This window comes from Lepisosteus platostomus, chromosome 11, assembly GCF_059453375.1.
Source record: "Lepisosteus platostomus isolate fLepPlt1 chromosome 11, fLepPlt1.hap1, whole genome shotgun sequence".
Classification (NCBI taxonomy): domain Eukaryota; kingdom Metazoa; phylum Chordata; class Actinopteri; order Semionotiformes; family Lepisosteidae; genus Lepisosteus; species Lepisosteus platostomus.
Genome location: NC_142621.1, coordinates 32,332,866 through 32,349,377, shown reverse-complemented (window position 1 = coordinate 32,349,377; position 16,512 = coordinate 32,332,866). Strand labels below are relative to the sequence as shown.

At 46.9% G+C, this 16,512-nt stretch overlaps 1 protein-coding gene across 8 annotated transcripts; it reads left to right on the top strand.

Moving 5' to 3' along the window:
• Positions 1-53: 53 nt before the first annotated feature.
• On the top strand, positions 54-15,638 carry npl (N-acetylneuraminate pyruvate lyase (dihydrodipicolinate synthase)). 8 transcript variants are annotated; one of them, XM_088599182.1, is made up of 12 exons: positions 54-534; positions 6,682-6,792; positions 7,092-7,165; positions 8,018-8,105; positions 10,696-10,753; positions 11,188-11,263; positions 11,362-11,454; positions 11,612-11,757; positions 12,025-12,071; positions 13,139-13,223; positions 13,567-13,606; positions 14,160-15,638. In XM_088599182.1, the coding sequence occupies exons 1-12, from the start codon at positions 491-493 to the stop codon at positions 14,303-14,305; spliced, it is 1,008 nt and encodes a 335-aa protein (XP_088455308.1). In that variant the 5' UTR covers positions 54-490; the 3' UTR covers positions 14,306-15,638. The 8 variants fall into 8 exon arrangements, with proteins under 8 accessions (XP_088455308.1, XP_088455313.1, XP_088455310.1 ...); XM_088599187.1 differs by having other exon boundaries at positions 56-534; positions 6,682-6,787; XM_088599184.1 differs by lacking the exon at positions 54-534 and adding an exon at positions 562-1,144 and having other exon boundaries at positions 6,682-6,787.
• The last annotated feature ends 874 nt before the right edge of the window (positions 15,639-16,512 follow it).

Sequence of the window (16,512 nt, the reverse complement as noted above, 5' to 3'; positions counted from 1 at the left end):
CCGTCAGGCTTGTGATCTCTCCCTCTACTGGCGCTCCTTTGTTGATCTGGCAAGAGGGGAGAGTACGAAAGCCGTCTAGTATGGAGTTGTAAGCAGAGGTGCTCGGTTCTACCTTGGGCGTGTATTTACATAAGAATATGTGACACAAGAACGTGAGGAGGATCATAAATGAGAGGGAACCATTCAGTCATTAAATTTATTCATTTGATTGCGAATGTCTGGGGAAGATCTCTCTCCGTCTCTGAGAAGACAGGGCTGTTCTTCGAAGAATCCCAGTAAATCTGCATCACCATCGCTGTGATGCTCTCTGTGTAAAGTGCATCCTCTTTACCTGTGCCTGCAGGGCTGTCTCTCTTAATTTCTTTCAGGATTTTCAAGACTTGCGTCTCCTCCGTTCAGGACTGAAGACATCCCGTTCCTGAGCTCTGACTGTGCAGCTCTGTGCTTTCTTGCAGACGTCCCCATCGCCATTGCACGCCAAGAGCATCCGATGAAGAAGGGAGAGACGGGCCGGGGAAGCGGAAGGCTTGTAAGGTGAGAATGGGCGTCTCGTCTTTCCCCAGCATGCTCCTGACGATGGATCCACCGCTGTCATTACAGAACCTCGATTCGTCCCATCCGTTAATTACTGCTGTCATCTTTAATTGATTGATTAATTCATGGGCGGATAGCTTAGCATTATATCAACACTAAGAACATGACTGCTACATACTAAACGCAATTCTACGTGCTACATTTGGGAAGTACAACCTTCCCAGAATTAGAGTACCAATCTATCAACATACTGATTTAAGACCTATTCATGTCTTCCCATCACTAAACACAACATGAATACCGTAACCGGTCATTTCAATGCTCTCTGTCACACTGTCACAAAAAAGAAAAACCTCACAAACACGCACACGCGCTCAAAGCCCTTGTAGTACGAAGTACCGGGTGAGAACTACACTTCCCGGCAGGCGCCTGGGTCATGTGAGCGGAGCGCTTCCGCACGTGACTGCAGGCAGAGTCACGGTCAGCACCTCGCGGTATCCGCAGAATACAACTGGCACCGCTAGGGATAGACTGGACCCACTCGTCTCACAGAGCCAGGACAGACACTCCCGAAACCCAGCTGGCGACTGGGAGCTGCCCTCATCGAAAGGTACTGTCTGGTCAGATCACACTCCGTTATACGCAGGAACGCAGGAGTTTGAAATACTGCTACTTCTAAAAACACCGATTTGCAATTACTGTCCTTCTGATATTATGGCTTATAATGATTATGCTCCTTGTCAGTTATCTGTTGATATTTATTTTATTTTTATTTTTTTCTGTGAGAAAATGAATATAATTGCACTTTAGAATTCGTATGTAATCTAATCTTTAAAATGTTTTTTTTAGTTTGTTGTCAAAACTTTGAAGTGTTTGTGAGGATGTGTGTAATATACTGACTATAATAATAATAAAACTTTATATAGAGACTTTAAAGGTGGCGTCTGAAAGTGCTTTATGAACTACAACAACAATAAAAAAAATACACAAGACAAACACAATGAAAATACATATTGCGAGGAGGCAGTAGATGGGGATACTGAATACAGTAGGAGCAGAGGGGTAAAGAACAGATTAAGTAGAGGCCCTTCGAAACAAGAAGGTTTTGAGTCTGGATTTGAAGCAGTGTAAGGAAGGTGACTCTCCGATATCCTTAGGGATGGAGTTCCGGAGCTTTGGAGAAGGCAGGAGAAGGCCCTGTCACCCATAGAGTGTAGACGGGCTTGGGGGACAGACGGGAGACCAGAATTAGAGGAGTGAATGTTGCGAGGTGGGGAGCAGGGCAGTAGTAGTTGGGTTCATTTAGGAAAGACAGCCCACAGTGTAAGCGGGGAGGCTGCTGTTTCTCTGCCTGACTGTCTGCTTGGCGTTGCTGTCCTCGCTTTCGCAGGTGGGACCAGATCCCCACTCTCTCTGGTTTGCTCGTGCAGGGAGGGGGGCTGAGCCTCTCCTGCCACAGCACGTGCACAAAGGGCCCAGCGCCCGCGGTCTCCAGTCAGTGTAGGCGACCTGAAAGCTTGAGCCGGTTGGACACCCCTCCGTCCAGTAAACTGGCTTAGTCACAAAGCAGGCCGAGCTCTTCACAGTAGGCAGTGGGGCGAAATCGGGCAGGAAAGCTTGAGGCTCAGGGTGATTGGATCTGGAGTCTGAAATACCCCTGGGGTTGCTCGGTGGTGAGATGGCAAGTGCTGTCTGCGTGGAGTTTGCATGTTTCACCCACGAGCATGCGGGTTTTCCAAGGTTGCTCTCTAAAGGTTCCTCCCAGGTTTCAATCTGGTCGCTCCTGGCAAGAGATAAGGGGAATGCCCCTCTGTAGCAGCCTCAGCAGCACAGTGCAGTGCTTCCGATGTAATCATGCCAGTCGATTCAGGACAGGCAGCTGCCCCATCTCGTCTCCTCTTGACATTACCAGATCAGGACACGGGGCCTCAAGACTGGGGCACCTTGTTGCTCTTGCACTGGCCTAGAGGGAGGATGAATTTTAGCATTTACCTTTCATTAAGTATAAAATATAGTGACTATCTGCCTTTGCTCATATGCCTTTTTCTTAGCAACAGTATAAAAGGATAATTCAAGCATATAATTTGACCTTCTGACATTAATGCTACAATCGCACATTTCACACCTTCTGTTTCCTAATTCTAAAGACAAGGTAAAATTGCTTCTTGAGAAGAACGTGGTCAATTACAGAGAAATGTTTTGTAGAGAGAAATAACAGCCCCTGATATGGAAACTTAGAATGAGCTTTCCTGCGTGAATTTGCTGTATAAAACTCATTGCATTTACCATCTCGTTGGAGAGGCTGCTCACAGATCTGTATGGGAGACTGCGCTCAGATCTGCATGATGGTATCCTCCCCATGTGCATGGATAACACACACCTAACCTTCGACAAGGGGCAGAAGCTGTTTTTTCTATAGCTCTCCAGCCGTGCCTGCAGCCAGACAGATACCGTATCTGTGCGCTGCTTGCTTGATTAAGAGTGCTTGTCTCCCAGTCAAGGCTATGTCCACAGTCTGGGCCAGGGTTCGCTCTATCTGGAGTGCCACTGCACGGTAAGGAGCCAGAGGAAACAGGGCTGGGAAATAGCGTAAGATCTAGGTAGACCAGTACAGAGAGTGGGATGTTGCAGAATCTAATAACGTTCTTGAACAGCTCTTTAACTGCGCGTTCTTCCTATCGAATGGGTGGGCTGCAACACATGGGAAAACACAAGGCAAATTGTCAACAAATTGTCAATAAGCTATCCGCTTGCCAGGACCGACTGGCCCCTCAATGGGAATAAACGGATGGATGGGTGGATGATTAATTATGCACAGCTAATCGATCAACCTGTTTGATCACCGCCACAAGACCTACAGCGGGTCTTTAATCACGCGGTACGGTACCGTGGTACGTTTTAGAGACCGTACTGGTGCGCTCGGTAATTTCCGGCAGTTTCCGTCGGTGGTTTTATTTTTCCGGTTTTAATTCACAGAATCAAATTTGATTCAAACAGCAAAAAGACTGCGTTAAAAATAGCGTTAACTTTAAAAGGGTGAGTCATCCTAATGGTATTTCCCACATATCATTAGCTAGGAAGTTTAGAAATATGACGTGATTTCAGAAATCACGCGGAAATAATCACAGCCGATTGTTTCAGAACGAGCTTGACTTTAATCGATACGGGCATTCCCAATGACCTGTTGAACATGTGCTGTTGTTTCTAGTTTTTCTGATTCTACTGTAACTCTAGTCTGGAAGGAATACTAGTCTTGATCATGTTTTTAAGATCATGTTGATCTTTGATTTTATGTTTTTTGCAAGATTGTCTTAAGATGTTCAAGTCAATATAGAATGTCTTGTCTCAGCAATGTTTTAAGCAAGTATTGAGGATTCTTTGAAGTTTTAGATGAAATAGTCAAGGGCAATCAAACATGCTAAACATGTTTCACAAGGTTGTGAATGTCAACTTTGCTCATTGTAAAGGAATAATGTTACAACTTACAAGCACCTGTCATATTTTGAATTTGGCAAAATTAACCTCCAATACCTTGTGAAAAAAGATTGAATCATTTAATGATTGACAAAAATCTGCATGTTGTTAAATTGTTCCGCTACACTGTTCAGTGTTATTGTCCCCGTGAATGTGTGAGAAACGGGACGGACTCCCACATTAAACCTCCAGGTCTGAGTGATGTGCCTTAACACATCACCTGGTAAACTGATCAAACGGCAGTGGCTGTAGACCTTTAGAAATTGGTGCTGTCATGGATGAGACCTGCTGGACCGGGGGCCGCTGGGTATGAAGAACTGAATCTTCTTCGTCTTGAGAGGAGAAGACCGCAAGAGGCTCCGACTCAGAACCCTGGCGCTTGTTACTCACAGTCCTCAAAGGCACCGACAGCCGTCAGCGTGGTGCGCGGGGACAGCACCGGCAGTGAAACAGGAACCGGTGCACACGCGTGGACACTGACGGGAAGGGCATGGGAAGCTGAGAGCAGGAGGTTGTGGGTCGTGGGTGCTTGGAACAAGCTACGCCACCATTGTGCTCTGCTGGTTTGGAAAGGCTTTTAAGGATGTCCTTTAAACAACCACAAATATGGCGATATACTTTAATTGGCTATGAAACACTTTGTGTTTGTTAATTGGTTACTGGTGAAATGTTTTATCCAGACTTCAATGCAGAAGTAAGAATACGAAAGTATCAGCCACACGTAACATGACCATTATAAACCCTCCAATAATGTTAAATACCAGAAAAGCCTGCAGATAATATAATTCGCTATCACATTAGCTCATATTTTTGTGTTACAGTATACAATTTTAAAATGATCAAATGTAACTTGTTATAATCCTGTATATAATACCCTGGTACTCTCCTATTTTCTTTCTGCCTGTCTGTTTCATTGTTTCTATTTTCCTTGAACTGTCTTTATAGTGTACTTCTTTCTGTTGTTCTTACTCTTGTCACTGTCACAGAGCATTTGGGGAAAACAATAAGTGACATCACATGAGCCGCGAGTCATACGCCACAGGCATTTACGGAATAGTACGAGTGACTGACGGAAAGAGCCGAACACACTGACAGAGCGAGCATACAGCTAGGGGGAGACAACAATTGTGTTCCGGTTGCAGTCGGACAGAGGCAGTTGCAGACTTATACGAGAAGGACGTGAGAGGGTAGGAGAGACAGTGACAGCGGTTTGCACGGGATGCAGTACTCGGACAATTTGAAACACCAATCGGAATCACGCTAATGGCAGGAAGAACGTCTGGAAAAGACAAAACTCTGTTGCTACCACTGGCTTTTATTTTACTGGATCCACCGTTCAGGACTTTGGACCGGCCTTGTGGTGAGACGTTGTCCGTGAGGAGAAAAAAAATGTACAGAAATTCAGTGTCGGTGCGGTGCGAGGAGGTGAAGTTATTCGCCTGACCTCTTCCTGTCCCCTGGTGGCGGGTGTTAATATTTCAAAAACACTTCACTGGCATGATTTACAGTAAATGTTCGCATTTGTAATGAAGAGTCCTGCTATGCAAATTATTTCGTTATATTAATAGAAATACCTAATTATATCTGGTGTCATGATATTTTAAAAAACGCTTGAGCGAACTGAATACCAGTGTATTACAAAATAAGACGCTTTAAAATTGTTGGCGTGATATTTTTATTTCCACTCATTGTTCGTCATTCAGTGTTGAATCATTTTCCCAGTGTGTTGCGGCTGGTAACAGCTCTTTCTATAGGGGAAAAACGTCATAGAAGGATAGTTTTTTGTATTTTTCTGCTTGATTAAATTTCAAAGCTGCGTCTGCCATTGGGAGAACTGGCTATATTGAGTGACCTCCCTGCTTGTGAGCCACACAACACATCTAGACCGCACCTGACCTTAACGTAGTCCCTTATGTTCTGATGGTATGGCCGTCCTGCTGTAGCTTTGGAATGGGGCGGTATTTTAATTCCATAAAAGTTTCTGCAAAGCAAACTTAAGTTGGATGGATCCCCTGAATTTTGTGCAGGATTTGATTTGTCTTAGCCTGCAGTTACCAAGAGTTAGGCGGAGCCGGTCTTTCCTGCAGGTTTCATGTTGTCGTGAGTTCAGCCACAGCTTTGTGGATGAAGTAGCTACACTGCTCATACGATTAATGGGTTTATTGGAAATTAGGTATACTGTCCTTTTAATTACGATAACTTTTCAGAGATGTGTTGATTAATCAAGGTGGACTAAAACACACACAGGTGTTTTGAAAGTGATTACGGACGTGCTCTTTAGACAGCGGAAAAGAATGACTTCCCGTTGTTTAGGTGTCTAGTGATGAATTCCAATACCCTCCCCAAAACCAGGATTGTCTCCTTCTGTTCCACCTCAACCAGATTGGCTACCTACCAACCCAGGTCTCGCTGGGGGGGAGGTTTTCCGAGTACTGAATTAAAAAAATACTGTACATGCTCATCACATTTTTAAAGAATTACCATTTACACAATAAACTTCCAAAATGCACACAGTAGGCTTCCCCTAGGTCATGTGTTAACGCCCAGCTTGAATTGCAACAAGGAGGAGTTTCAGAGGGACAAACTGGGATGGCTAGGTCACTCTGGGCGAGCTGCCCTATGAGGGGTCCGTGTCGTTTTCCACCTCTCATTTCTCAGTCTCTCTCCCTACAGGTGCCTTCTGCCCCACTGCCTTCCTGACCTAAGAGATGGCTGCCCCCCAGCGCAAGATGATCAGCGGCCTCATAGCTGCCACTTTTACCCCCCTGAACGACCAGGGGTAAGGTCAGCCGGCCCCCGCACCCCACCATCACCAATCTCCCCCCATACCTCCAGTCTCTGAAAGCCTCACATTGACACCATCACGCACCTGGGCAGGTCCTCCCACGCTACACACCCGACACACCTCCCCACAGCAAGACCCTCTTTTGCTCCTATCTCGGGGTCACACCCCCCCCCGCTGTTCTCTCTGTCACTCTGAGCTCCTCCGGCCCCGGTCTCCCCCGCGCTGCTCAAGCTGGCTTCCAGACGGTCTCGTCTGCCTGCTCCCTCAGGACTGACCCGAGCCCTTCTGTGTCCCCCAGGGAGATCAACCCGTCTGTGATCGAGCGGTACGTTGACTACCTGGTGAAGGAGCAGGGGGTCAGGGCCGTGTTCGGTAAGAGCTCTTTCGCTGCTCTGGGCGTCTGTGCCGCGGCCCATCGCGTCCTGCCCGTTTCCTTCCTGTTTGTCAGACGGGCACACAGGGAAACACGGAGCAGGAGGAACGTGGGCAAGAGAGTGGCCTGAGCTCCTTTGCGCTCTCTGCTCCCGTCCTATTCTACTTCCCTTTCTTGTCTAGTGTGTCTGGATCTCTTCCCCGCAGTTTAAATTCAAACAAAACATTACTGCCACAGGTTTGGTTTCTGTTATCTAAAGCACAAACTTTCCCCTGGAGCTTCTTAACCAGAGCTTTCCAGTCCTGGTCCCAGAGGAACACAGTCTCTTCTGATTTTTGCTCCAAATGGGCTCTTATTTACAGGCTCAACTTTGTCTGAGTTTCAGAACTGCCCTCTTTCAGTAGTGCTGCCTGAAATGTCACTGAGTGGACCTCTGGAGAAGGCAGAAACACTCACTGTGATGCAGTGTCACTTCCACTGTCGGGGTGTCTGATACAGTCAGTCTCCCCTGTCTCTGCTCATCCACTGGTCAGCTAGTCTAGTTAGAGCTGTTCAGTCAGAAATAAGGGGCAGAAATTTGAGGAGAGGCTGTGTAAAGTTCTGTGTGCTGAGGCTGTTGGGAATGGGACTCTGTAAGTTGGGTATGTTTGACACTCTTAAATAGGAAAAAAAGTCTGAATGAGCAAGTAGCTCAGTAAAGTCACCAATTCGCTCGGAGATTTTGAGCTCATCCTAAATGAAAACAGCAGTCACAGGAGCAGGGCTGGAAATCGGTGCTCTAAACTAACGACACCACGCTCTGACGAGCCGTGACTGGTCTTGTGTCTTTCCCTGTCTTTGTGAATCTGCAGTGAATGGCACAACCGGGGAGAGCATGTCCCTCAGTGTGGAGGAGAGGAAGAGGCTGGCAGAGGAGTGGTGCCAGCGGGGCAAGGGCAAGTGAGTACTGCCCCAGGGGGATAGGCCAGGACCTGTGCCCGAGACGCAGACAGCAGTGCCACCTGGTGTGTTGTAAGAGAGTCACCCGGCAATAACTGAACAGTGCAGCCTGGCTCGTCCGATACCCCTGTGTCCTAGAACTGGGCTCTCCCTCTGCAGGTGTCCTGCCTGCTGCAGAGCTGCCAATTAGTAACAAAAACACTGGAGTGTAGAGTTTCCTATAGAAATCCAAGAAATTCTTTAGAAAGTTAAAACGGAGTTTGAAAGCAGCAAAACACTGATAAATGTAATCATTTTGCAGTGTGCAGAAAGCCTGGATACTAAGGATCTACACTCCTGCATTTTTGTTCTTTGCTGAACTTTGTTTTTGAAGGCAGAGGTCTTTTTTTGGCATTTAAGTCCAGTTATTTGGGTTATATACTGGCCCAGTTTGTAATCATCTGCTCTGTGTTTTTTGACCACACAGGAAGAAGGACACAGGCACCCCAGCGAATGCCGATTGTAGTTTTTACTGGGGTCTTGTGGCAGCCCTGCTGGAGACAGCTTTCAAAGCCCACGCCACTTTTGCAAAACACTGGGTCTCAAGGGTTCTGCTTTGAGCGATTCACTTCCTTATACAGTGCCTTGCGAAAGTATTCGGCCCCCTTGAACTTTTCAACCTTTTGCCACATTTCAGGCTTCAAACATAAAGATATAATTTTTTTATTTTATGTGAAGAATCACCAACAAGTGGGACACAATTGTGAAGTGGAACGAAATCTATTGGATTTTTGAAACTTTTTTAACTAATAAAAAAATGAAAAGTGGGGCGTGCAAAATTATTCGGCCCCTTTACTTTCAGTGCAGCAAACTCACTCCAGAAGTTCAGCGAGGATCTCTGAATGATCCAATGTTGTCCTAAATGACTGATGGTGATAAATAGAATCCACCTGTGTGTAATCAAGTCTCTGTATAAATGCACCTGCTCTGTGATAGTCTCAAGGTTCTGTTGAAAGCGCAGAGAGCATCATGAAGACCAAGGAACACACCAGGCAGGTCAGTAATACTGTTGTGGAGAAGTTTAAAGCCGGATTTGGATACAAAAAGATTTCCCAAGCTTCAAACATCCCAAGGAGCACTGTGCAAGCGATCATCTTGAAATGGAAGGAGTATCAGACCACTGCAAATCTACCAAGACCTGGCCGTCCCTCTAAACTTTCAGCTCAGACAAGGAGAAGACTGATCAGAGATGCAGCCAAGAGGCCCATGATCACTCTGGATGAACTGCAGAGAACTACAGCTGAGGTGGGAGAGTCTGTCCATAGGACAACAATCAGTCTTACACTGCACAAATCTGGCCTTTATGGAAGAGTGGCAAGAAGAAAGCCATTTCTCAAAGATATCCATAAAAAGTCTCGTCTAAAGTTTGCCACAAGCCACCTGGGAGACACCCCAAACATGTGGAAGAAGGTGCTCTGGTCAGATGAAACCAAAATCGAACTTTTTGGCCACAATGCAAAACGATATGTTTGGCGTAAAAGCAACACAGCTCATCACCCTCAACACACCATCCCCACTGTCAAACATGGTGGTGGCAGCATCATGGTTTGGGCCTGCTTTTCTTCAGCAGGGACAGGGAAGATGGTTAAAATTGAGGGGAAGATGGATGCAGCCAAATACAGGACCATTCTGGATGAAAACCTGTTGGAGTCTGCAAAAGACCTGAAACTGGGACGGAGATTTATCTTCCAACAAGACAATGATCCCAAACATACAGCAAAATCTACAAAGGAATGGTTCACAAATAAACGTATCCAGGTGTTTGAATGGCCAAGTCAAAGTCCAGACCTGAATCCAATCGAGAATCTGTGGAAAGAGCTGAAAACTGCTGTTCACAAACGCTCTCCATCCAACCTCACTGAGCTCGAGCTGTTTTGCAAGGAAGAATGGGCAAGAATTTCAGTCTCTCGATGTGCAAAACTGATAGAGACATACCCCAAGCGACTTGCAGCTGTAATCGCAGCAAAAGGTGGCTCTACAAAGTATTAACGCAAGGGGGCCGAATAATTTTGCACGCCCCACTTTTCATTTTTTTATTAGTTAAAAAAGTTTCAAAAATCCAATAGATTTCGTTCCACTTCACAATTGTGTCCCACTTGTTGGTGATTCTTCACATAAAATAAAAAATTTATATCTTTATGTTTGAAGCCTGAAATGTGGCAAAAGGTTGAAAAGTTCAAGGGGGCCGAATACTTTCGCAAGGCACTGTAGATGTGTAAATCCGAGTGTTTTAACAGTCATCAGCTTTACTGTGAGACAGCGGCAAACTGTTTTTCCTGCTCTGGTCTGCAGTGTCATCTCCCTGTAGTCTTTAAGAAAGACGCAGAACATTGAGAATATTATATAGTCTTCCCACGGGGAAGATAAACCCGTTTTGTTTGTGATCCAGCAGAAAGCCCTCGGCACGCACTCTGACATGCTGACGTGCTGCACTGGCAAATTCCTGTACCTGACACGTCCTGGCGAATAAAAGCGATTCTCATTCTGATTCTGGCAGTCTGTGCGTCAGCAAGCACACTTCTGCGTACTGATCTGTCTGCTCCGCCTGCAGGCTGGACCAGGTGATTGTCCACGTGGGGTGTCTGAGTCTGAAGGAGTCGCAGGAGCTGGTGAGTCCTCTGATCCCAGCAGAGCAGAACTGCACAGCACACCCAGGCCAGATCACTGGCGCACACCTCGGTGGAGCACCCTCCAGTAGCTCTGATGAGTGGATTGCTACTGGAGGGTGCTATCTGTTATCTACAAGATATGTAGATAAAACTGCTGTTTGAAAATCAGCCAGAAGCTGTCCTGTTCTAGATTCATATCTCTGTGTTTGGTTATACCTATGTCTGTAATCGTTAGCACTCAAGACTATGATGTCTTTTTCTTCCATAAGCCGTACAGCAGCAAAGTATATGACCGTAGTGCGCTCTTCAGTTTTCAATCATGAGCTGTGCTTTTTAGTAAAGTATGGTAAAGAGTATTGCTGAATACACTGTGGTTCAGTAAAATGCGTTACAGTGTACCGTAGAGAAGTAATCAGGCTGTGTTCTCTGTACAGGCCCGACACGCGGCTGATGTGGGGGCTGATGGGATTGCAGTGATCTCACCCTGCTTCTTCAAGCCTGCAGATAAAGGTATCATTCTGTCACTCCTTCTGTCTCTCACGACACGCATGAGTGTTTCAAGAGCTTGTGTGGCTGACCGCCGTCCGATCTTTCTGTATCCCTCTCAGATGCGCTGAGGAAGTTCCTCCAGCATGTGGCAAAAGCAGCCCCCTGCCTACCGTTCTACTACTACCACCTCCCCGCGCTGACCGGTGTGAGCTGTGAGTATGGCGCCGATCAGCAACAAAGCAATTACAGCACTGACCACAGACTGATGCACTGTCGCTTTCGGTAGTGCTGCAGGTGACTAAACAGCCTCTTCTGTCTCTTGCCCACCTCTGCCTCCCTCCCTCCTTCTCCGCTCTCTCTTGGCCTCAGTCAAGGCGATGGACATCCTGCAGGGGATTGAGGACATCATTCCGTCCTTCCGGGGCTTAAAATTCAGCGGCAGTGACCTGATGGATTTTGGGCAGTGCGTCCACCACAGCCCTCCCCACTGGCCTATGCTGTATGGGATGGATGAGGTGGGGTGTGTCCCTTGCGCTGCTCACCGACTCCACTCTCACTCCTCTCGTCCTTTTCCCTAGATCTCTCCCCTCGCATGGAACACGCTGCACTCTCTCTGTCCATCGCTCTGCACAAACAGCAGCAGAGCAAACGTGCACTCAGCAGATGCACGCAGGGCCCGGTTAATATGACCGTGCAGGCAGGCAGCAAGCTGGTTATTGCACCAGCAGCTCTGTGTCAGTACGTGCAGGGCAGAGACTAACAGAGCTGTTTCTGTTCTGCAGCAATTGCTAGCCGCGTTGGTGATGGGAGCGCATGGCGCGGTGGGCAGGTGAGTCCGTGTGGCACAGATCAGCCCCTGGTGCCTGCCTGGATGCCCCGTCCCCTCTGCCTCTGTATACGGTGGCTTCCATTTTCCTGCTTTAACTGATATAATCACCCCTCCTGCCTGTTTTTGCGCAAGCTTGCCTGAGCCAAGTGACCCTTTAGATCAGAAGGATCTGGGCTTTAAAACACATAGTTGTGAAAGAAAAAGTGCCACATCCACAGTCAATCAGTCCCAGGAAAGGTGTGCCTGTGATCTTGGGTCGTTGTGGAAAATGCAATCAGCAAGGGCAATACTGTGGAGCTGCACCAGTATCTTACAGTACTGAACTGAGTGAACACCTGCAGCCTTATTATGGAATACAGAACACCTCTCATTCATAATACAGTAATTGTATTTTGATATAGGTGCGAAGGGAAGTTAAACGCTGTATAACAGAAGCCCTGTTTTCACCCCAGTCCACCCCATTTTCACTTGCAGAACCAGTTTGTCAGGACCAGTCTCTTAGAGAGTCCAGCATACAGCTCTCTGCTGCCCTGCAAGCTTTCTCTTAGGAGACTCAGTTGCTCTACAGTGGCAGAGTGACTGCTGACCCTCAGGTGATCACAAGGCAGAGCCTGTACTTGTGTGTATTTATTTAGTTGTTCCTGTTTGAAGTTTGCTCTCATCTCCCAGCCTCTGTGTGCCCTCCAGTGCTTTACTCTTGTTTAAAACAACATGACTTTTAACTTTTTTCAGACTTAAAGGATGGGGGTTGTGATGCTGAGTGCCATGGTGATTCCAAAATATATTGCTATATAAACGGTCTGCTGCTTTGCTCAGCAGATGCTGTGGCAGCGGCCGTCTGGAATGCCTGCTTGTGTAGGAGCAGTGTGACTGAGACTCGCAGTACCACTCAGCCGTAACACACTGTGCCCGTGTACCCAGACTTTCACACTGCTGCTCCTGTTGCACCACTGATGTCATTTACCTCTGCACCTCCTCAACAGTCAGCCCCCTGTGCTCCGAGTAGGATTTGCGTCTAAACTGGTGCCTGCTGTCAGTCTGCCTGACTTCTTTCTCTCTCTGAGCAGCACTTATAACTACATGGGCTGCGTAGTGAACAGGCTGCTGGAAGCCTATGAGAAGGGCGACTACGTCCTGGCCAGGAGTATCCAGGTACTGCTCCCCTGCTCCCACCTTCCTTCTAGGTCTTGGACCTGCTTCCTCTGCGGTCAGAGGCGCTGATGGCTCAGGGTGTCTGTAGCCGCTGCTGTATTGAAGATTCGCCCTCAGGACTGTGCTGGGCAGGGTGGAAGAGTCTGGTTCCAATATCAACAATGCAGTGATGATGATGCCACATCGCTCTCCCCTGTTTATGCTGCTGTTTCTGCCCCAATAGCTTGGTATCTCTGACATCTCTACTCTTGCCCGTTTGTCTGTGAAAGAGGGCTAGACTGGCATGGAAACAGTAAAATGGCTACAGCAGGGAGCTCTGACCTCTCTCTTTCTCTTCCTTCAGTTTCAGACCCAGGAAGTCATCTCCTATGCGGTGAAGCAGGGTGAGTTTGCAGTGAGCGCGCAGTGAGTAATGTGAGCATGCAGAGAGTGCACAGTGAGCACTGTGAGCGCCCAGTGAACACAATGTGAGTGCAGTCTGTGCAGTGAGCACTGTGAGCACTTTGAGCACTGTGAGCGTGCAGTGAGCGTGCAGTAAGGGCGCAGTGAGCACAATGTGAGTGCAGTCTGTGCAGTGAGCGTGCAGTGAACACTGTGAGTGCAGTCTGTGCAGTGAGCGTGCAGTGAACACTGTGAGTGCAGTCTGTGCAGTGAGTGCGCAGTGTGTGTGCAGTGAGCGCGCAGTGTGTGTGTGTGTGCAGTGAGCGTGCAGTGTGTGTGTGTGCAGTGAGCATGCAGTGAGCACTGTGAACAGTGAGCGTGCAGTGAGCACTATGAGTGCAGTCTGTGCAGTGAGCACAATGTGAGTGCGCAGTGTGTGTGCAGTGAGCACACTGAGCGCGCAGTGTGTGTGCGCACTGAGCACACTGAGTGCACATTGTGTGTGTTCCTGAGTTTCACGCGCGGGTTGACCCGGCGAGTGTGTGCCTTCTCCAGGGTTCGACACGGCGGTGAACAAGCAACTGATGTGCGTGGTTTCCGGGCTGCCCCTGGGGCCCCCCCGGCTGCCCCTGCAGGAGTGCCCCCGTGAGCGTGCCCTGGCCATCGCCCGCCGATTGCAGGAGGTCCTGGGGGAGAACTGAGGAGGGGGCTCTGGAAACACAACCCTGATACTGCTGCAGTCTGCTGCAGTTACTATTTACACTATATTCCCAAATGGAGCCAATTAGCACTACACCTGTCTGATTATCTGTCTGTATGTTTGGATACATGGTAATTTAGTAATGCACTTATACTCTGGAGGTGTAACTGACCTCTCCTCTCTGTAAGGTTTATAAACTCTCAGTCTGTCAGTGCACTTAGCCGCAGGTTGATAATCCTTCACAATCTTTCCATGCCTTCCACACGCTGCACACAGCAGCTATATTGTATTAGGTTAGGGACTAGATCAGGGCCGGGTTAGATTGATACCTGTACGCTAGCAGTTTGTTCCAAAGGCCATTTCTACATCGCTTGTCAGATTTGCCGCTCTGGATGAAGGTTGTAGTTCACCAGTGAGAGCACTGGAACACAGGGCTTGTGTACAGAGAGGTGCTTATCAACTTGTCAAGCACAGGTGCAGTACTGTAGGTAGTACAGACTTCTCACTGGCCAGTTGCACGGTCAGAGAAGGTTTACATATAATCCACCTCCCGTTTGCCCGTCAGTCCAGAAGTCGCAGGTTCGAGTCTGGACTACGGCATCAGGCGACTGAATTGGCTTTCCTAAGTGAAGGCCAGGACCGGCCACTTGTTTGCGAGGCTGGGCGAGTCTTCACCAGCCAGGGTTTGCCTAGGCTCTTTTCAGGCTCCCCTGATCTGTTTTTCCACAATTAGGGCAAGTGGAAGATCATATAACTTGCAACCCTTCATTTGTATGAGTTAGGGTAACAACATGTCACCACAGACTTATATAAACCTACCCATTCCTTCTGAGTTTCACCTGAATATGGAAAAAAGTAGCTTTGCCAGGAAAGAATCCTGAGGAGAAGACTGAGACTGAAAAGTACCCGACCTACACTTCTGTCACAGACACGTTTCTGTGGCAAGATCTCACATGTAGTTGTCCTTCAGCACTTGTTACTGTATATATCTTAGGTTTTATTGCAGATTTTACAGAGACTTGTGTTTCAATCCACTGGAGCAATATTAAGTATTTTTATAAAGACTCTGTACATTCACAGACAAATGTGTAACCAGACACTTCATGTGCGGTTAGGCCGGTTGTGGATCTCTTAAGATGGAATCAGTTCCTGGTGCAAATGTCATTAATGGGTCTTTTAAAGGCAGCGTTTCATGTTTTCTATGTTAATCTTTTTTTTAAAATATCTTTATTTTTCTGTTCTGATTGCTGTCTTGATTTTAACAGTGTAAGACTGTTTCCCCTTCTAAGGGAAAAGTGCAGATCATTGAATAAAACTGTTCACTTTTAATTCTAGACCTGTTTGGTCTTTTGCTTTCTTTGGTGCAAAAGAAACGGAACATGTCATAATAAGCCCTGGGCTTTTCTATAAAGGTCGACTGATAACCCAAGACAGCATTCTGTTCACATTCACTTGTCTTCTTCAGTTTAGCTCATGAACAAAACATTGTATATCCCTTTAATCTTCATTATGTGGTCTGAATGGATCATAAGACTGACGCGGTGGAATCACCATGCTCTTAATCAATAGGGTTGTGATCTCTGCCCCTGGCAAGTGAATTAGATATCAGAAAATACCTGCCAGATGCATCATAGTAGTTCAGAACAGCACTCTTTGCATACAGACATTTTCCAGTCTTCCACATATTAAGCACTTGGTGGCAATAACCAAAACCCATCTCCTATTCACAGTTACACAGAAAATTAAACAATAAAATGAGCAGTTGAGATACTGTGTAATGGCTACAAAGACAGCAGATGACAACAGCACCGTGCCTCATCCTGTAAAGATACCTGTGATAGCGATCATCTTCCATCATGTAATGACAGGCCACTTTGGGACAGACCGTTTTTTTAAGTTGCCTCTAAACTGAAAGTAATTAAAAATACTTCATAGGTTAACTCCCCGTAAAGCAATAGGGTTGTCAATAGTTAGGAGGCATGATTTGTGAAAGACATACAAAGAAAATGTATTATGATTTTTTAAAGATGCTTTTATTTGTACTTGTAGTTTGTATTATTTATTTTGCACTTTTGCAGTTCATTTTGACATACATACATAACAGTCGGCTCTTAACTGCGTCTGACTGCTAACAGAGAAACATATAATAATAGAGAACTGTATTATTGAAAAGGAGAGAGCATGATGATTAGGGTAATAGTTAACGCT

Bases quoted from the DNA above. Each gene is read 5' to 3' on its own strand.
- npl (XM_088599182.1), top strand. From the start codon at position 491: ATGAAGAAGGGAGAGACGGGCCGGGGAAGCGGAAGGCTTGTAAG. The intron at 7,166-8,017 runs GTAAGAGCTCTT...GTGAATCTGCAG, and splicing joins GGGGGTCAGGGCCGTGTTCG to TGAATGGCACAACCGGGGAG. The intron at 8,106-10,695 runs GTGAGTACTGCC...CTCCGCCTGCAG, and splicing joins TGCCAGCGGGGCAAGGGCAA to GCTGGACCAGGTGATTGTCC.